This window comes from Aethalodelphis obliquidens, unplaced genomic scaffold (assembly GCF_003676395.1).
Source record: "Aethalodelphis obliquidens isolate GAN/ISIS:26980383/991018 unplaced genomic scaffold, ASM367639v1 scaffold13, whole genome shotgun sequence".
In the NCBI taxonomy this organism is placed as follows: domain Eukaryota; kingdom Metazoa; phylum Chordata; class Mammalia; order Artiodactyla; family Delphinidae; genus Aethalodelphis; species Aethalodelphis obliquidens.
In genome coordinates, this window is record NW_020837957.1 from 28,773,750 (window position 1) to 28,795,619 (window position 21,870).

General features: G+C 37.6%; 1 protein-coding gene across 12 annotated transcripts in view; it reads left to right on the forward strand.

The window, feature by feature from the left end:
- CCDC18 (coiled-coil domain containing 18) overlaps positions 1-21,870 on the forward strand; it is a 125,511-nt gene that overhangs the window by 76,732 nt on the left and 26,909 nt on the right. For all 12 annotated transcript variants that reach the window (XR_003434361.1, XR_003434362.1, XM_027114355.1 and 9 more), the window contains 5 exons: positions 1,897-2,060; positions 2,278-2,491; positions 8,137-8,236; positions 12,460-12,576; positions 13,799-13,942. Coding sequence is in view for 10 of the 12 variants with exons in the window: in XM_027114355.1 (XP_026970156.1) it covers positions 1,897-2,060; positions 2,278-2,491; positions 8,137-8,236; positions 12,460-12,576; positions 13,799-13,942 (739 nt within the window). In the remaining 2 variants the exon portion in view is untranslated. The remainder of the gene's footprint in view (positions 1-1,896; positions 2,061-2,277; positions 2,492-8,136; positions 8,237-12,459; positions 12,577-13,798; positions 13,943-21,870) is intronic.

The following is a 21,870-nucleotide window of genomic DNA, read 5'->3' on the forward strand; positions in this document are numbered from 1 at the left end:
TGTATTTTCTTTCCTTTTCCCACCGCATCTGAACTTGTGAAAGATTTCCACTTTATCCTCTGGAATTTACAGTCCATCCTGAAAGACATTCCCTATATTCTCTATCTCTTCTTTTCTCTTGCTGTAACAGAAATGTGACTGTCCCCTGAGGACATTGCTTCTTCCCCTGCAGCTCTCTAAAGTAAAAACTTTTCCCCATAGTTCTTGTACCACAGGATTGAGATGGGAAATAGTATGACATACACCATGAACCTCATGTCATCAGATCATATCATCCCTCGTTGTTGCTGACACCTACAGGCCACCTGACTTACATAGCTCTTTCCAACACTACTCCTGTCTTTATTCTTGGGGATTTCAATATACATCTATCTAGCTGATCCTCAGTCACTCACTCACATTATTTATCCTAGATCTTATCGTTTCTAATATCTCCATTATTTCAACATAATCTGAATACTATGCATCTACCTCTATATTATTACCTCATTCCCTTTAATATCCCCAATTCAACAATTCTTTGATGTAAGTAGGACCTCTGATCTATCAGTTCTACCACTGTCTCATTCCCTAATGCCCTTTCTCCTCTCTTTACCTAGCTTAAATTCTAATTAATCATTAAAATCACTGATTTACATAAACCCACAACTCCTTTACCTCTCTCTTACTTTGTGTACACAGAACTAAAAATCCAACTCAGACTAATTCATGCTTGCATCTTTACAGAGGCTGGAGAAAAATATAACGACACTGACCAGTCTTACTTTATACCCATAACTTCAAAACCTTAGGCATTTTCTTAATGCTGTCTGTCTGGCAATCATAATGTTACTTACTCTTGTAGAGGACTCTTTTACACCTTTGCCTTTTCTTTCAAAACTCTAACAACCCCTCCCCAATCCTTGCTCTCACTGATGATCTTGCTTTTGTTTCACTAAGAAAATTGAAATAACTGCTTCTTTCTTTTCTTACTCCCACCCTTTGACTTCTAGACAAAAACTCTTCTTAATTATAGCTAATAGGCACATTCAGTGGGTAAAATAAGTTCTAATTACTAGTAGGAAGTTTATGAACTAGATGAATAAACTTCATAAGAAAGATATATCTAGTTCCAAGATCTTCTCTTCATGAAGCAGGGTTTTTCTCTGTTCCAACTATTGCTTCTTTCACTTCTGAAACTATAATTTATAAAACTGTTTTTCTCTCCCAAAAGGGTTTAGAGTTAAAATATATCTGTTATATATCTCTGTGGATCTGTTTTAAAATTAAAATATCTCAGGGATTTTCCTGGTGGTCCAGTGGTTAAGACCTCGCCTTCCAGTGCAGGGAGTGCGGGTTCATCCCTTGTCACGGAGCTAAGATCCCACATGCCTCGCGGCCAAAAAGCCAAAACATAAAACAGAAGCAATATTGTAACAAATTCAATAAAGACTTTAAAAATGGTCCACATCAAAAACAACAATCTTAAAAAAAAAATTAAAATATCTCCAAATAGAAAGAAAACAAATACATTGAGCACCTTTTGTGTGCCAGGTAGTGTACTAGGTAAATACATCATATAGTTGTGTTTAGTGGCATGTAATTGGTACAGAATTACAATCTATTAGTTGGAGCATTTTTAACAATATAATAGGTGATTTAAGATTCTGACTAGACATTTTTTTTATACAGCAGGTTTTTAATTAGTTATCCATTTTATACATATTAGTATATATATGTCATATATAGTATATATATGTCAGTCCCAATCCCAATCTCCCAATTCATCCCACGATGACTAGACATTTTGCTGATATTTGTCTTTATATAACTTGCAGACTTTGTTCCGTCAGAGATAAGTTAGTTGATTTTTAAGTTTCCAAATTATTTTTTATTTTATTTTTTGTTTTTAATTAGGCAAGTAAAACTTGAGATGGATCACTACAAAGAAGAACTGTATAAAATGGAAAAAGAAATAAAGCACCTAAAACGAGATGGAGAAAATAAAGCAATGCATCTCTCTCAGTTAGACATGATATTAGAACAGACAAAGACAGAACTAGATAAGAAAACAAACGCTGGTAAGCAACAGGTTAGCTCAGCTTAGCTGCCTGCATTTGTATATTTAAAGAAATGGAATAAAGTGAGAATTTGAGATGACGGGGAAGGGACAATCAGTGGTATTTTGCCTCTTATAGATGAATAAAATTGGATATTCTTAATTATAATTGCTTACAAATTTCTGAATAACAAGTAGTTTATATATATAATTCTAAAATTATTCTCTGCTTTTAACAGTGAAGGAGTTAGAAAAGTTACAGCACCACACTGAAACTGAACTAACAGAAGCCTTGCAGAAACGGGAAGTACTAGAGACTGAACTACAAAATGCTCATGGAGAATTAAAGAGTACTTTAAGACAACTCCAGGAATTGAGAGATGTTCTACAGAAGGCTCAGTTATCATTAGAGGAAAAATACACTACTATAACGGATCTCACAGCTGAACTTAGGTGAGTTAAATACTAAAAAATGATATCACAGTTACAGGTACTTCACTTTATTACCCTTAGTCCTTGGGTCATACTATAGAGTTTGTTGTTGAATTCTAGATGTCCAAACTTCTCAACTGCCTTTAGCTCACTGTGTCTCATCCTAGGCAGTTCATCCCATGCTCCATCTCACTAATATAGCTGTTGCTGTTGGCTAATACTTCCATCCTTGTTCTTTGGACCATTTTACATTGGCCCTCTCCTGTATCCCACAGTGATAAAAAATGGTTGGACCAGCATACAGCACTGATTAATAAAAAAATAATATTAACAATAACAATGTTGTTCTTTGTGTTAAGCCCTAATTTTGTGCCAGGACTGTGGCAGGGACTTCATATATGATCTCAATCATTTCTTTACAACAAACCTATGAGTTGCTTATTATCACCTTTTTATGCTTGAGAAAACTGAGGCTTGAGAAAATTAAGTAAAATGCCCAAAGTCAGATAGTAGGGTCCAGAGAGGGGAGTGAAACACAGTCTGTCCAACTCTAAAGTCTGGTTTCTTAGATTAGCAGCAATAGCATAAAATGCTGTTCCAGTACACATCTGTGGTGAGTAGGGGTGGAGAGCCAGACTGGAGCCAAAGTGTAGGAAATGGATTCTGAAAAGGAAAACAGACCAGGATGTGAAATGTGTAATGAAAGAACAGGATAGAGAGAAGCAAGGTGACCCAGAATCTTAGATATTGTAACCTTTGGTTCAGAGCAGGACCCCTTCTCTTTTCTACCCACAAATTCATTCTTGGTAAATTTCACATAGCTTTAAATACTATGTGTCAGAGACTTCCAAACCCATATCTCTAGAAAGACCTCTTCTCCAAACTCCAGACTCATATCTAATGACCTACTTGTTATCTCCACTGACGTATTTTAAAGAGGCATCTTAAACGTGGCTAAAACAATTCATTTTTTTTACTCATAACCCTGCCCTTCCTCCATCTCATTATTATGGAGTTGCTTAAACCAGAAATCTATAAGATTATTTTTATCTCTTTCCCTCCCTTTTTTCATCCAGTCTATTAGCAAGTCATGTCAACTTTATTTCTAAAACATATTCTGAAGTCTATTGATTTCTTATTTTTTCTACTACCACCTTAGCACAAGCCATCATCATCTCTCACCTGGTCTGTTGCTGTGGCTTCCCACCTGGTCTACCAGCTTAAATTCTTGACCTTCCCCACAATTCATTCTCCACAGAATTGATTTAAGTTTATGATTCAAAACATAAATCAGATCATATTGCTTCCCTACTTAATCTTCTAATGGCTTCCCAAAAGATTCAGAATAATAACCAAGCTCCTTGGGAAATGTAAATCAAAACCACAATGAGATACCACTTCAATCCGACTAAGATGGCCATAATAAAAACAAACAAAAAAAATCCAAGCAGAAGGGCTTCCCTGGTGGCACAGTGGTTGAGAGTCCGCCTGTCCGTGCCCTGGTCCGGGAAGATCCCACATGCCACGGAGCGGCTGGGCCCATGAGCCATGGCCGCTAAGCCTGCGCGTCCAGGGCCTGTGCTCCGCAACGGTAGAGGCCACAACAGTGAGAGGCCCGTATACCACACACACACAAAAAAATCCAAGCAGAAAATAACAAATGGTAAACTAAAAAGGTTACAGGCTCTGTGGAAAACAGTGTGGCAGTTCCTCAATAATTTAAACATACATTAACCATATAACTCAGTAATTCCACTCCTAGGTAAGTACCCAAAAGAATTGAAAACAGGTGTTCAAACAAAACTTTTGCACAAATGTTCATAGTACGGCTATTCCCAATAACCAGTAAGTGGAAACGACCCAGCTGTACACTGATAGTTGTAAATGGATAAACACAGTATGGTGTATCCATACAAGGAATATTAATCAGCCGTGAAAAGGAATAGAGTACTGAAACATGCTACAACATGGATGAACCTTGAAAATATTATGCTAAATGAAAGAAACCACATATATGTTGCATAATTCCATTTATATGAAATATCCAGAATTAGCAAATCCATAGAGATAGAAAGCAGATTAATTGTTGCCAGGGACTGGGGGAAGGGAGAATGGAAAAAACTGCTAATGGATATGGGGTTTCCATTCAGAATGATGAAAAAGTACTGGAAATAGTGGTAATGGTTACACAACATTGTGAATGTACTTAGTGTAACTGCATTGTACACTTTAAAGTGGTTAAAATGGTAGATCTTATGTTATATGTATTTTACCACAATCGAAAAAAAAAATACAAGCTCCTTTTCCTGTAATACAAAGCCCAAGGTTCCTGCCTACTTCTCTGGCCTCATTTCATATTGTTCTGCTTGCTCCTGGCTTTTTTATTGTACTTAAAGTTTACCAAGTTTTTTCCCACCTTAGAACTTCTGTCATAGCTGTTTCTTCGGCCTGAAATAATGGTTGTGTGGCCAGCTTCTTCATACCCTTCACATTACCTCAAAGCGCCCTTCCCTGACCACCTATTCTAATATAGCCTCCCAGTCACGATCTCATCACTGTATTTAATGTTCTAACATAGCACTTTATATTATATTTTTCATGTTGAGTTGTTTATTATTTATAGTCCATCTCTTGACCTAGTAGAATGTAAGCTCTATGTAATGAACAACATCTATCCTGTTGCCTATTAATTCCACTGTACATAGAACCTTGACATATAAGAAACATCCAATAAATATTTGCTAAATGATTAAGGGAATGAATGGATAAAAGAAGTAAAACAAAACTTAAAATTCTAGCTAGTAGCTGAATTTTGGAAGCGCAGCTATTCATATAGACAGCAATTAGAGCTATCTTTAGAATTCATTTCATATTACTTTTAGAACATAAGTTTAGCCTTGTATGAACTCTTCAGGCTTTTAGGAGAACAGTAAACATCTCATTAAAGAAGTTCAGAATCTGCTTTTTAAAGTCAGCACCTTTATTGTTTCATATTTAAGATTGGAAAATCATATGAAGATTCAAGATCAACAACATTTTCATCCTTTGTGATATCAGAACTTAGAGTTTGAAATTAAAATTCTCTGATCAGAGGCTTCAGAGTGATATAAATATTAAAATTGTATCATTTTAAGCATTTTTATATATAAAATTATTCATAAGTTAGTGTTTTAAGAGGGCTAGAATTTATAAAAATACATTAAAAAAATACATTTAAAATATTTCTATATTAGACTTCAATACTTCACTAAATGTAAGGTGTCATTTTGAATAAAATTTGCATAAGAAATACAGTGGTCGTTTACTGAGCTTTGGATATCAGGGACATCAATCATGAGATAAATGCCTCGTTCAATTATAGTGAACTCACAGCTATTATATATAAAAGACTTGCAGGGGCTTCCCTGGTGGCGCAGTGGTTGGGAGTCTGCCTGCCAATGCAGGGGACGCAGTGCCCCGGTCCGGGAGGATCCCACATGTGGAGCAGCTGGGCTGCTGGGCCTGCACGTCCGGAGCCTGTGCTCCGCGATTGGAGAGGCCACAACTGTGAGAGGCCCGCATAACGCAAAAAAAAAAAAAAAAAAGACTTGCAAACACTCCTTTGATCTATAGATGAAAAAGTATAGATATATTTTAAAAATTCTTATACTGATTCAATCTTATTCCCTGGTAGTGCTTTTAACATTTAGCTTAAATTGTCTCCAATAGTAGAATCTGAGAAAGCCAGAGATAAACCCACGCATATATGTCACCTTATCTTTGATAAAGGAGGCAAGAATATACAGTGGAGAAAAGACAGCCTCTTCAATAACTGGTGCTGGGAAAACTGGACAGGTACATGTAAAAGTATGAAATTAGAACACTCTCTAACACCATACACAAAAATAAACTCAAAATGGATTAAAGACCTAAATGGTAAGGCCAGACACTATCAAACTCTTAGAGGAAAACATAGGCAGAACACTCTATGACATAAATCACAGCAAGATCCTTTTTGACCCACCTCCTAGAGAAATGGAAATAAAAACAAAAATAGATAGGACCTAATGAAACTTCAAAGCTTTTGCACAGCAAAGGAAACCATAAACAAGACAAAAAGACAACGTTCAGAATGGGAGAAAATACTTGCAAATGAAGCAACTGACAAAGGATTAATCTCCAAAATTTACAAGCAGCTCATGCAGCTCAATATCAAAAAAACAACCCAATCCAAAAATGGGCAGAAGACCTAAATAGACATTTCTCCAAAGAAGATATACAGATTGCCAACAAACACATGAAAGAATGCTCAACATCATTAATCATTAGAGAAATGCAAATCAAAATTACAATGAAATATCATCTCACATGGGTTCAGAATGGACATCATCAAAAAATCTGTAAACAATAAATGCTGGAGAGGGGGTGGAAAAAAGGGAACCCTCTTGCACTGTTGGTGGGAATGTAAATTGATACAGCCACTATGGAGAAGAGTATGGAGGTTCCTTAAAAAACTGCAAATAGAACTACCATATGACCCAGCAATCCCACTACTGGGCATATACCCTGAGAAAACCATCATTCAAAAAGAGTCATGTACCAAAATGTTCATTGCAGCTCTATTTACAATAGCCAGGACATGGAAGCAACCTAAGTGTCCATCATCGGATGAATGGATAAAGAAGATGTGGCACATATATACAATGGAATATTACTCAGCCATAAAAAGAAACAAAATTGAGTTATTTGTAGTGAGGTGAATGGACCTGGAGTCTGTCATGCAGAGTGAAGTAAGTCAGAAAGAGAAAAACAAATACCGTATGCTAACACATATATATAGAATCTAAGGGGAAAAAAAAAGGTCATGAAGAACCTAGGGGCAAGACGGGAATAAAGACAGACCTACTACAGAATGGACTTGAGGATATGGGGAGGGGGAAGGGTAAGCTGTGACAAAGTGAGAGAGTGGCATGGACATATATACACTACCAAATGTAAAATAGATAGCTAGTGGGAAGTAGCCGCATAGCACAGGGATATCAGCTCTGTGGTTTGTGACCACCTAGATGGGTGGGATAGGGAGGGTGGGAGGGAGGGAGACGCAAGAGTGAAGAGATATGGGAACATATGTATATGTATAACTAAGTCACTTTGTTATAAAGCAGAAGCTAACACACCATTGTAAAGCAATTATACTCCAATAAAGATGTTTTAAAAAAATTCCCATAAGAAATACAGTGGTCGTTTACTGAGCTTTGGATATCAGGGACATCAATCATGAGATAAATGCCTCGTTCAGTTATAGTGAACTCACAGCTATTATATATAAAAGACTTTGAAACACTCCTTTGATCTATAGATGAAAAAATATAGATATATTTTTAAAATTCTTATACTGATTCAATCTTATTCCCTGGTAGTGCTTTTAACATTTAGCTTAAATTGTCTCCAATAGTAGAATCTGAGTTAACTTTTGCCTTTTTAGAACACTCTGTTAAAGTAGTTGCATTGATATCAGTCATTTTCTTTATACATTATTCCTTTAATGTGAGCTCTCAATCTGAAATAGTTGAATATATCCTGTCACTTTTAACTTACAGGAAAGGTAACCCACTTGATTTAATTTTTTTGAAACTATAATATTCCTATTTATTTGCTTAGATCTTTTTCACTTTGTTAAATTGCAGGGAATGCAAGATGGAGATTGAAGACAAAAAGCAAGAACTCCTTGAAATGGATCAGGCACTTAAGGAGAGAAATTGGGAGCTAAAGCAAAGAGCAGCTCAAGTTGGTTTTCTTAACTATATATATATATATATTTTTAACTATATTTTAATGAAATTTTCTGTTAAAATACAATCGCACAAGGTTTCAGAGGTCCCCTCTTTTTGGCAAAATAGACATTTTTATAGCTTTTTTTAAAAAATTCATTTATTTTGGTGTGTTAGGTCTTTGTTGCTATGAGCGGGCTTTCTCTACTCTTCATTGCTGTGTGTGCGCTTCTCATTGAGGTGGCTTCTCGTTGCAGAGCACGGGCTCTAGGCATGTGGGCTTCAGTTGTGGTGCATGGGCTCAGTAGTTGTGGCTCCCGGGCTCTAGAGTGCAGGCTCAGTAGTTGTGGCTCGTGGGCTTAGTTGCTGCGCAGCATGTGGGATCTTCCTGGACCAGGGCTCGAACCCGTGTCCCCTGCATTGGCAGGCAGATTCTTAACCACTGTGCCACCAGGGAAGTCCCTTTATAGGTATTTCTTTTTTATGTGCATATAAATATTTTTAAAATTAGAAATATGTCGTCTCTCTTTATCTTGCTATTTTTATAGCAGGTGGATTTTCGGGAATGAAGTTTAGCTTAGTATCTGAACCTTTTGATCTCTTTTAATACTGTATATCAGAAGAAAATGGGATTAAAGGAGTTACTTGCTCAGCTAGTATTTATTAGAGGAACAAAAATATTCAGAAGGCATTATTTAGCAACATCTTTTTTAAAAGACTTTATTTTTTAGAGCAGTTTTAGGTTCACAGCAAAATTGAGCAGCAGGTAGAGAGATTTCCTGTAAACGCCCCACCCCCACAGATGCGCAGCCTTCCCCATTATCAACATTCCCTGCCAGAATGGTACATTTGTTAAAGCTGATGAACCTATTGATACATTGACACTTCATAATCACCCAAAGTCCATAGTTTACATTACAGTTTACTTTTGTGTTATACATTCTAGGAGTTTGGACAGCTATCCATCATTATGGTATCATTCAGAATATTTTCACTGCCCTAAAAATCCTCTGTGCCCCACCTATTCATCCCTCTCCCTCTTATCCCAACCCTGGCAACCACTGATTTTTTGCTGTCTTTGTAGTTTTGCCTTTTCCAGAATGTCATACAGTTGGAATCATATTGTATTGTAGCCTTTTCAGATTGGCTTCTTTCACTTAGTAATATGCATTTAAGTTTCCTCCGTGTCTTTTCAAAGCTTATTTCTTTTTAGCATGGAATAGTGTTCCATTGCCTGGATATATTATGGTTTATTTATCCATTCACCTGTTGAAGGATATCTTGTATTGCCTTTGCTCCTTTGTCAAAGATCAGTCGACTATATCTACATGGGTTTGTTTCTGGTCTCTTCTGTTCCATTGATTTATTCACCTATTCTTTCATCAGTACCACACTGTCTTGATTACTGTACCTTTTTAGTAAGTCTTGAAGTTGAGTAATGTCAGTTTTCCAACTTTGTTCTCTTTCAAAATTGTGTTGGCTCTTCTGGGTTTTTTGCCTCTCCCTATAAACTTTAGAAGCAGTTTGTTGATATCCACAAAATAACTTGCTGGGATTTTGATTGGCATTGCCTTGAATCTATACATCAAGTTGGGAAGAACTGACATCTTGACAATATTAAGTCTTCCTATCCATGAACGTGAACTCTCTCTGCATTTATATAATTCTTTGATTTCTTTCATTGGAGTTTTATAGTTTTCCATATATAGATCTTGAATATGTTTAGATTTATAACTATTTCATTTTGGAGAATGCTAGTATAAATGATAATTTTGTTTTTAACTTCAAATTTCTCTTGTTCATTGCTGGTACATGGGAAAGCAATTGATTTTTGTGTATTAACCTTGTATCCTGCAACCTGCTATAATCACTTATTAGTTCCAGGAATTTTTTTGTCAAATCCTTTGGATTTTCTACCTAAATCATCATGTCATCTGCAAACAAAGACAGTTTTATGTCTTCGTTCCCAACCTGTATACCTTTTATTTCCTTTTCTTGTCTTACTGCATTAGCTAGGATATCCTGTACAATGTTGAAAAGAAGTGGTATGATGGAATATCTTTGCCTTGTATCTGATCTTAATGGGAAAACTTTGAGTTTCTCACTGTTAAGTGTGATGTTAGCTGTTAGTTTTTTTTAGATATTCTTTATCAAGTTGAGGTAGTTACTCTCTATTCCTAGTTTACCAAGAGTTTTTATCATGAATAGATGTTGGATTTTGTCAAATGTTTTTTTCTGCATCTATTAATATGATCATGTGATTTTCTTCTTTAGCCTATTGATGTGATCAGTTACATTAATTAATTTTCAAATGTTGAAAAAGCCTTTCATACCTAGAAAAAATCCCGCTTGTTGTGGTGTATAGTTCTTTTTATACATCGTTGGGTATGATTCAATAATATTTTATTGAGAATTTTTATATCTATGTCCATGAAAGATACTGGTCTGTAATTTTCTTTCTTTATAATGTCTCTGTCTGGTTTTGGTATCAGGGTAATGCTGGCCTCAGAGAATGAGTTAGTATTTCCTCTGCTTCTATCTACTAAGTGAGAGTGTAGAGAATTAGTACAATTTCTTCCTTAAATGTCTGGTAGAATTCAGCAATGAATCCATCTGAGTCTGGTGCTTTCTGTTTTGGAAAGTTATTAATCATTGATTGAATTTCTTTAATAGATATAGGCTTATTCAGATTGTCTCTTCTTGTGTGAGTTTTGGCAGATTGTGCCTTTCGAGTAACTCGTCTATTTCATCTAGTTTTATTAAATTCATGGGCAGAGAGTTGTTTTTAATATTTCTCTATTATCCTTTTAATATCCTTGAGATTTGTAGTAATATCTCCTCTTTCATTTCTCATATTAGCAATTTATATCCTCTCTTTTTTTTTTTAAGTTAGTCTGGCTGGAGACTTATTTATATTATTGATCTTTTCAAAGAACCAGCTTTTTGCTTTGTTGATTTTCTCTATTGATTTCCCAATTTTAATTTCATTGAGTTCTGCTCTAATTTTTATTATTTTTTTCTTCTGCTTAGTTTGGATTTAATTTGCTCTTCTTTTTCTAGTTACCCAAGGTGGAAGCTTAGATGACTGATTTTAGGCCTTCTTTTTTTTTTTTTTCTTTTGCGGTATGCGGGCCTCTCACTGTTGTGGCCTCTCCCGTTGAGGAGCACAGGCTCCAGACGCGCAGGCTCAGCAGCCATGGCTCACGGGCCCAGCCACTCCGTGGCATGTGGGATCTTCCCGGACCTGTGTCCCCTGCATCGGCAGGCGGACTGTCAACCACTGCACCACCAGGGAAGCCCCTTTCTTCTTTTCTAATATATGCATTCAATGCTTTAGATGTTCCTCCAAGCAGTGCTTTTGCTGCATCCCACAATTTTCATGTTGCATTGTTATTTAGCAGCTTTTTTTTCTTAAATTTTATTGATTTTGGGGGGCTGCATTTGGTCTTTATTGCTGTGCGTGGGCTTTCTCTAGTTGCGGTGAGCGGGAGCTACTCTTGGTTGCAGTGTCCGGGCTTCTTATTGCAGTTGCTTCTCTTTGTTGTGGAGCACGGGCTCTAGGTGCGCGGGCTTCAGTAGTTGCAGCATGTGGATTCAGTAGTTTTGGCACACGGGTTCTAGAGTGCAGGCTCAGTAGTTGTGGTGGACAGGCTTAGTTGCTCCGCGGCATGTGGGATCTTCCTGGACCAGGGATAGGACCCATGTCGCCTGTATTGGCAGGCGGATTCTTAACCACTGCACCACCAGGGAAGCCCTAGCAGCTTTTATCAAGCATAAAATGAAGTTTGAATCATTTTATTTGTCACTTATGTGAACATAATCATATATCAGGCTCAAGATCCAGTATTATTAAGCAATGATTATTTGTCTCATTCTTTTTTTTTTTTTTTTTTTTTTTTTGCGGTACGCGGGCCTCTCACTGTCGTGCCTTCTCTCGTTGCGGAGCACAGGCTCTGGACGTGCAGGCTCAGCAGCCATGGCCCATGGGCCCAGCCGCTCCGCGGCATGTGGGATCCTCCCAGACCGGGACACAAACGCATGTCCCCTGCATTGGCAGACGGACTGTCAACCACTGCACCATCAGGGAAGCCCCTATCTCATTCTTTTTAATAATTTATTGGAGATGCATTTATTCTTTAGTTATACCCACTATAAACAATTCTAAATCACATTGCAAGCACACAGTTTTCCATGTTAGAATAAAATTGAGTGACAGCTTAATGTTGCTTTTGTACTTAGGTTACACATTTGGATATGACTATTCGTGAGTACAGGGGAGAAATGGAACAGAAAATAATTAAATTAGAGGGTACTCTGGAGAAATCAGAATTGGAACTTAAAGAAAGCAACAAACAGGTAAATTATTAAAAATTACGTCTTAAATTGTTTAAAAAAAAATAACTCCTTAACTGTAAGCATCTGTTATTCACATAATACAGCTTTTTAATAGAATACAAACAATAAAAATACTGCATTATTTTACTTTATTATTTATTTATTAATTTATTGTTTTTTCACTGTGCTGTGTAGCTTGTGGGATCTTAGTTCCCCAACCAGGGATTGAACCTGGACCCTTGGCAGTGACAGCATGGAGTCCTAACAACAGGACTGCCAGGGAATTCCCAATACTGCATAATTTTAATTATCTTGTACATCCTATGTTATATTCATTTTCTTCTCAATTTTTTCCCCAGCTTTATTGAGGTATAATTGACAAAAAATGGCATATATTTAAGATGTACAACATGATGTTTTAATATACACATACATTATGACATAATTACAGTAATCAAACTAATTAACATATCTACAACCTCATATAGTTACTTTTTTTTTATTAGAACACTTATCAAGTATACAACATAGTATTACTAATTACAGTCATTCACTGTGCCATACATTGTATCTCCAGAATTTATTCATCCTGCCTAACTGAAACTTTGTACCCTTCCACCACATTTTTCCTTTTCTCTGACTCCCCGGTTTCTGGTGCTTACCCTTTTAATGTTATTTTAAATGTATTTTTTTGTATGTCAACGTGTTCACATATTTATTATAATGTGTGCATATCTGAATATGTATAAAATATCTCTGGAAGGATTTGCAAGTAATTCTATTAACTGTGGTTGCCTCTAAGGAAGGAACATAGTAAAGAAGGGGAGTTTGTTTTCACTAATTGTATTTTTTACCTCATGCAGATAATTACCTGTAAAATTAATTTTAAGGCCATGTAATGTGTGTTGTTTTAACGTACCTTTATTTTCCTTTCTTATACAAATGTGGTTGAGACTGTCATCTCTTTTAGTATATTTTAGGTATACATATAAGCATTTTATTAGGCACAAGAATTCTGATACTTATGTCAAAGTTATGGTTGTTTTAAGAAAAACATATTTTTGAATCTTTGTTCTAATAAACTCACTCTCTTCTAAAAGAAAAAAGAAAAAAAAAGAAAAACATTTTTAAATTTTTGCTATTTTAGATATACATGTTTAAAACCTGACTTACTTGGATTGCATTTATGACTGAAGAATTATTTTTCTTTAGTTACATTAACATTGCTCTGTTTAAAATTCAGATAGAAGGTTTGAATGAAAAATTGCAAAATGCCAAAGAACAACTTCGAGAAAAAGAGTTTATAACACTACAGAATGAACAGGAGATAAGTCAACTGAAAAAAGAAACTGAACGGACACAAGAAAAGATGAAAGAAATGGAAACTGTAAGCAAATTATTTTCCTCCTAAGGAACAAGATTGATATAAATCGTTATGTTTTGTTTTTGTTTTTTTTTGTTTTTTTAGTGTTAAATATGCTTTATATTTATCTTTTATAAATTTATTTATTTATTTTTTGGCTGTGTTGGGTCTTCGTTGTGGTGCGCGGGCTTCTCATTGCGGTGGCTTCTCTTTGTTGCAGAGCACAGGCTCTAGGCACACGGGCTGCAGTAGTTGTGACAAGCGGGCTCAGTAGTCGTGGCTCATGGGCTCTAGAGCACAGGCTCAGTAGTTGTGGTTTGCAGGCTCAAGAGCACAGGCTCAGTAGTTGTGGTGCATAGGCTTAGTTGCTCCATGGCATGTGGGATCTTCCCGGACCAGGGATCGAACCTGTGTCCCCTGCATTAGCAGGCGGATTCTTAACCACTGCACCACCAGGGAAGTCCTTATGCTTCTTTTTTTTTTTTTCTGCCTCTTTATTAGAGTATAATTGCTTTACAATGGTGTGTTAGTTTCTGCTTTATAACAAAGTGAATCAGTTATACATATACATATGCTCCCATATCTCTTCCCTCTTGCATCTCCCTCCCTATCCCACCCCTCCAGGCGGTCACAAAGCACCGAGCTGATCTCCCTGTGCTATGCGGATGCTTCCCACTAGCTATCTACCTTACGTTTGGTAGTGTATATATGTCCATGCCTCTCTCTCGCTTTGTCACAGCTTACCCTTCCCCCTCCCCATATCCTCAAGTCCATTCTCTAGTAGGTCTGTGTCTTTATTCCTGTCTTACCCCTAGGTTCTTCATGACATTTTTTTCCCTTAAATTCCATATATATATGTTAGCAAAATTTGTTTTTCTCTTTATAACTTACTTCACTCTGTATGACAGACTCTAGGTCTATCCATCTCATTACAAATAGCTCCATTTCATTTCTTTTTATGGGTAATATTCCATTGTATATATGTGCCACATCTTCTTTATCCATTCATCTGATGATGGACACTTAGATTGTTTCCATCTCCTGGCTATTGTAAATAGAGCTGCAATGAACATTTTGGTACATGACTCTTTTTGAATGATGGTTTTCTCAGGGTATATGCCCAGTAGTGGGATTGCTGGGTCATATAGTAGTTCTATTTGCAGTTTTTTAAGGAACCTCCATACTGTTCTCCATAGTGGCTGTACCAATTCACATTCCCACCAGCAGTGCAAGAGTGTTCCCTTTTCTCCACACCCTCTCCAGCATTTATTGTTTGTAGATTTTTTGATGATGGCCATTCTGACTGGTGTGAGATGATATCTCATTGTAGTTTTGATTTGCATTTCTCTAATGATTAATGATGTTGAGCATTCTTTCATGTGTTTGTTGGCAGTCTGTATATCTTCTTTGGAGAAATGTCTATTTAGGTCTTCTGCCCATTTTTGGATTGGGTTGTTTGTTTTTTTGTTATTGAGCTGCTTATAAATTTTGGAGATTAATCCTTTGTCAGTTGCTTCATTTGCAAATATTTTCTCCATTCTGAGCGTTGTCTTTTTGTCTTGTTTATGGTTTCCTTTGCTGTGCAAAAGCTTTGAAGTTTCATTGGTCCCATTTGTTCATTTTTGTTTTTATTTCCATTTCTCTAGGAGGTGGGTCAAAAAGGATCTTGCTGTGATTTATGTCATAGGGTGTTCTGCCTATGTTTTCCTCTAAGCGTTTGATAGTTTCTGGCCTTACATTTAGGTCTTTAATCCATTTTGAGCTTATTTTTGTGTATGGTGTTAGGGAGTGATCTAATCTCATACTTTTACATGTACCTGTCCAGTTTTCCCAGCACCACTTATTGAAGAGGCTGTCCTTTCTCCACTGTACATTCTTGCCTCCTTTATCAAAGATAAGGTGACCATATGTGCATGGGTTTATCTCTGGGCTTTCTGTCCTGTTCCATTGATCTATCTTTCTGTTTTTGTGCCAGTACCATACTGTCTTCATTACTGTAGCTTTGTAGTATAGTCTGAAGTTAGGGAGCCTAATTCTTGCAGCTCCGTTTTTTGTTCTCAAGATTGCTTTGGCTATTCAGGGTCTTTTGTGTTTCCATACAAATTGTGAAATTTTTTGTTCTAGTTCTGTGAAAAATGCCAGTGGTAGTTTGATAGGGATTGCATTGAATCTGTAGATTGCCTTGGGTAGTAGAGTCATTTTCACAACGTTGATTCTTCCAATCCAAGAACATGGTATATCTCTTCATCTATTTGTATCATCTTTAATTTCTTTCATCAGCGTCTTATAATTCTCTGAATACAGGTCTTTTGTCTCCTTAGGTAGGTTTATTCCTAGATATTTTATTCTTTTTGTTGCAATGGTAAATGGGAGTGTTTTCTTGATTTCACTTTCATATTTTTCATCATTAGTGTATAGAAATGCCAGAGATTTCTGTGCATTTTGTATCCTGCTACTTTACCAAATTCATTGATTAGCTCTAGTAGTTTTCTGGTAGCATCTTTAGGATTCCCTATGTATAGTATCATGTCATCTGCAAACAGTGACAGCTTTACCTCTTCTTTTCCGATTTGGATTCCTTTTATTTCCTTTTCTTCTCTGATTGCTGTGGCTAAAACTTCCAAAACTATGTTGAATAAGAATGGTGAGAGTGGGCAACCTTGTCTTGTTCCTGATCTTAGTGGAAATGCTTTCAGTTTTTCACCATTGAGGACAATGTTGGCTGTGGGTTTGTCATATATGGCCTTTATTATGTTGAGGAAAGTTCCCTCTGTGCCTACTTTCTGCAGGGTTTTTATCATAAATGGGTGTTGAATTTTGTCGAAAGCTTCCTCTGCATCTATTGAGATGATCATATGGTTTTTCTCGTTCACTTTGTTAATATGGTGTATCACAGTGATTGATTTGCATATATTGAAGAATCCTTGCATTCCTGGAATAAACCCACTCGATCATGGTGTATGATCCTTTTAATGTGCTATTGGATTCTGTTTGCTAGTATTTTGTTGAGGATTTTTGATCTATGTTCATCAGTGATATTGGCCTGTAGTTTTCTTTCTTTGTGACATCCTTGTCTGGTTTTGGTATCAAGGTGATGGTGGCCTCATAGAATGAGTTTGGGAGTGTTCCTCCCTCTGCTATATTTTGGAAGAGTTTGAAAAGGATAGGTGTTAGCTCTTCTCTAAATGTTTGATAGAATTTGCCTGTGAAGCCATCTGGTCCTGGGCTTTTGTTTGTTGGAAGATTTTTAATCACATTTTCAATTTCAGTGCTTGTGATTGGTCTGTTCATATTTTCTATTTCTTCCTGATTCAGTCTTGGCAGGTTGTGCCTTTCTAAGAATTTGTCTATTTCTTCCAGGTTGTCCATTTTATTGGCATAGAGTTGCTTGTAGTAATCTCTCATGATCTTTTGTATTTCTGCAGTGTCAGTTGTTACTTCTCCTTTTTCATTTCTAATTCTATTGATTTGAGTCTTCTCCCTTTTTTTCTTGATGAGTCTGGCTAATGGTTTATCAATTTTGTTTATCTTCTCAAAGAACCAGCTTTTAGTTTTATTGATCTTTGCTATCATTTCCTTCATTTCTTTTTCATTTATTTCTGATCTGATTTTTATGATTTCTTTCCTTCTGCTAACTTCAGGGTTTTTTTGTTCTTCTTTCTCTAATTGCTTTAGGTACAAGGTTAGGTTGTTTATTTGAGATGTTTCCTGTTTCTTAAGGTAGGATTGTATTGCTATAAACTTCCCTCTTAGAACTGCTTTTGCTGCATCCCATAGGTTGTGGGTCGTCGTGTTTCCATTGTCATTGGTTTCTAGGTATTTTTTTATTTCCTCTTTGATTTCTTCACTGATCACTTCGTTATTAAGTAGAGTATTGTTTAGCCTCCATCTGTTTGTATTTTTTACAGATCTTTTCCTGTAATTGATATCTAGTCTCATAGCGTTGTGGTCGGAAAAGATAGTTGATACAATTTCAAATTTTTTAACTTTACCAAGGCTTGATTTGTGACCCAAGATATGATCTATCCTGGAGAATGTTCCCTGAGCACCTCAGAAAAATGTGTATTCTGTTGTTTTTGGATGGAATGTCCTATAAATATCAATTAAGTCCATCTTGTTTAATGTATCATTTAAAGCTTATCTTTCCTTATTTATTTTCATTTTGGATGATCTGTCCATTGGTGAAAGTGGGGTATTAAAGTCCCTTACTATGAATGTGTTACGGTCGATTTCCCCTTTTATGGCTGTTAGTATTTGCCTTATGTATTGAGGTGCTCCTATGTTGCGTGCATAAATATTTACAATTGTTATATCTTCTTCTTGGATTGATCCCTTGATCATTATGTGGTGTCCTTCTTTGTCTCTTCTAATAGTCTTTATTTTAAAGTCTATTTTGTCTGATATGAGAATTGCTACTCCAGGTTTCTTTTGGTTTCCATTTGCATGGAATATCTTTTTCCATCACCTTACTTTGAGTCTGTATGTGTCTCTAGGTCTGAAGTGGGTCTCTTGTAGACAGCATGTATATGGGTCTTGTTTTTGTATCCATTCAGCCAATCTGTGTCTTTTGGTGGGAGTATTTAGTCCATTTACATTTAAGGTAATTATCGATATGTATGTTCCTATTCCCATTTTCTCAATTGTTTTGGGTTCGTTATTGTAGGTCTTTTCCTTTTCTTGTGTTTCTTGCCTAGAGAAGTTCCTTTAGCATTTGTTGTAAAGCTGGTTTGGTGGTGCTGAACTCTCTCAGCTTTTGCTTGTCTGTAAAGGTTTTAATTTCTCCATCAAATCTGAATGAGATCCTTGCTGGGTAGAGTAATCTTGGTTGCAGATTTTTCTCCTTCATCACTTTAAATGTGTCCTGCCAGTCCCTTCTGGCTTGCAGCGTTTCTGCTGAAAGATCAGCTGTTAACCTTATGGGGATTCCTTTATGTGTTATTTGTTGTTTTTCCCTTGTTGCTTTTAATATGTTTTCTTTGTATTTAATTTTTGACAGTTTGATTAATATGTGTCTTGGCATATTTCTCCTTGGATTTATCCTGTATGGGACTCTCTGTGCTTCCTGGACTTGATTAACTATTTCCTTTCCCATATTAGGGAACTTTTCATCTATAATATATTCAAATATTTTGTCAGTCCCTTTCTTTTTCTCTTCTTCTTCTGGAACCCCTATAATTCGAATGTTGGTGTGTTTAATGTTGTCCCAGAGGTCTCTGAGACTGTCCTCAGTTCTTTTCATTCTTTTTTCTTTATTCTGCTCTGCAGTAGTTATTTCCACTATTTGATCTTCCAGGTCACTTATCTGTTCTTCTGCCTCAGTTATTCTGCTATTGATCCCATCTAGAGTATTTTTCATTTCATTTATTGTGTTGTTCATCATTGTTTGTTTCATCTTTAGTTCTTGAAGGTCCTTGTTAAATGTTTCTTGCATTTTGTCTCTTCTATTTCCAAGATTTTGGATCATCTTTACTATCATTATTCTGAATTCTTTTTCAGGTAGACTGCCTATTTCCTCTTCATTTGTTAGGTCTGGTGGGTTTTTATCTTGCTCCTTCATCTGCTGTGTGTTTTTCTGTCTTCTCATTTTCCTTATCTTACTGAGTTTGGAGTCTCCTTTTTGCAGGCTGCTGGTTCGTAGTTCCCTTTGTTTTTGGTGTCTGTCCCCAATGGCTAAGGTTGGTTCAATGGGTTGTGTAGGCTTCCTGGTGGAGGGGACTAGTGCCTATGTTCTGGTGGATGAGGCTGGATCTTGTCTTTCTTGTGGGCAGGTCCACGTCTGGTGGTGTGTTTTGGGGTGTCTGTGGACTTATTATGATTTTAGGCAGCCTCTCTGCTAATGGGTGGGGTTGTGTTCTTGTCTTGCTAGTTGTTTGGTATAGGGTGTCCAGCACTGTAACTTGCTGGTTGTTGAGTGAAGCTGGGTGCTGGTGTTGAGATGGAGATCATTGGGAGATTTTCGCCATTTGATATTGTGTGGAGCTGGGAGGTCTCTTGTGGACCAGTGTCCTAAAGTTGGCTCTCCCACCTCAGAGGCACAGCACTGACTCCTGGCTGCAGCACCAAGAGCCTTTCATCCACACGGCTCAGAATAAAAGGGAGAAAAAGTAGAAAGAAAGAATTAGTAGAAGTAGAAAGAAAGAAGGAAAGAAAGAAAGAAAGGAGGGAGGGAGGAAGGAAGGAAAGAGGGAAGGAAGAAGAAAAAGAAAGAAGATAAAGTAAAATAAAATAAAGTAAGATAAAATATAATAAAGTTATTAAAATAAAAAATAATTATTAAAAAAAAAACGGATGGTAAGAACCCTAGGACAAATGGTGGAAGCAAAGCTCTACAGACAGAATCTCACACAGAAGTATACACATACACCCACAAAAAGAGGAAAAGGGGAAAAAATCATAAATCTTGCTCTCAAAGTTATCTCCTCAATTTGGGATTATTCATTGTCTAAAGGAGGGAGGGAAGGAAAGAAAGAAAGAAGATAACATAAAATTAAATACAGTTATTAAAATAAAAAATAATTATTAAGAAAAAAAATTAAAAAGAAAAAAAAACAGACGGATAGAACCCTAGGACAAATGGTGGAAGCAAAGCTATACAGACAAAATGTCACACAGAAGCATACACATACACATTCACAAAAAGAGGAAAGGGGAAAAAATCATAAATCTTGCTCAAAGTCCACCTCTTCAAAATGGGATGATTTGTTTTCTATTCATGTATTCACAGATGCAGGGTACATCAAGTTGATTGTGGAGCTTTAATCCGCTGCTTATGAGGCTGCTGGGAGAGATTTCCCTTTCTCTTCTTTGTTCTCACAGCTCCCAGGGGCTCAGTTTTGGATTTGCCCCCCACCCTGCATGTAGGTCACAAGAGTGCGTCTGTTCTTCGCTCAGACAGGACAGGGTTAAAGGAGCCGCTGAGTCGGGGGCTCTGGCTCACTCAGGCCAGAGGGAGGGAGGGGCACGGAGTGTGGGGCGGGCCTACGGTGGCAGAGGCCGGCGTGGTGTTGCACCAGCCTGAGGCGTGCCGTGCGTTCTCCCGGGGAAGTTGTTTCTGGATCCCGGGACCCTGGCAGTGGCAGGCTGCACAGGCTCTTCGGAAGGGGGGTGTGGATAGTGACCTGTGCTCGCAGACAGCCTTCTTGGTGGCGGCAGCAGCAGCCTTAGCGTCTCATGCAGGTCTCTGGGGTTCGCGCTTTTAGCTGTGGCTCGAGCCCGTCTCTGGAGCTCCTTTTAGCAGCGCTCTTAATCCCCTCTCATCGCACACCAGGAAACAAAGACGGAAGAAAAAGTCTCTTGCCTCTTCGGTAGGTCCAGAGTTTTCCTCGGACTCCCTCCCGGCTAGCCGTGGTGCACTAACTCCTTCAGGCTATGTTCGAGCCGCCAACCCCAGTCCTCTCCCTGCGCTCCGACCGAAACCCAAGCCACAGCTCGCAGCCCCGCCCGCCCTGGCGGGTGAGCAGACAAGCCTCTCGGGCTGGTGAGTGCCGGTCGGCACCGATCCTCTGTGCGGGAATCTCGCCGCTTTGCCCTCCGCACCCCTGTTGCTGCGCTCTCCTCCGCGGCTTCGAAGCTTTCCCCCTCCGCCACCGGCAGTCTCCACCTGCGTAGGGGCTTCCTAGTGTGTGGAAACCTTTCCTCCTTCACAGCTCCCTCCCCCTGGTGCAGGTCCCGTCCCTATTCTTTTGTCTCTGTTTTTTCTTTTGCCCTACCCAGGTACGTGGGGGAGTTTCTTGCCTTTTGGGAGGGCCGAGGTCTTCTGCCAGCGTTCAGTAGGTGTTCTGTAGGAGTTGTTCCACGTGTAGATGTATTTCTGGTGTATCTGTGGGGAGGAAGGTGATCTCCGCGTCTTACTCTTCCGCCATCTTCCCCTCGTCTAAAATCTTTATATTTTAAACTGATTGGTTTTAGTATGTGATTGGTATTTAGTATGCACAGAAACTGTGCCATAAGTA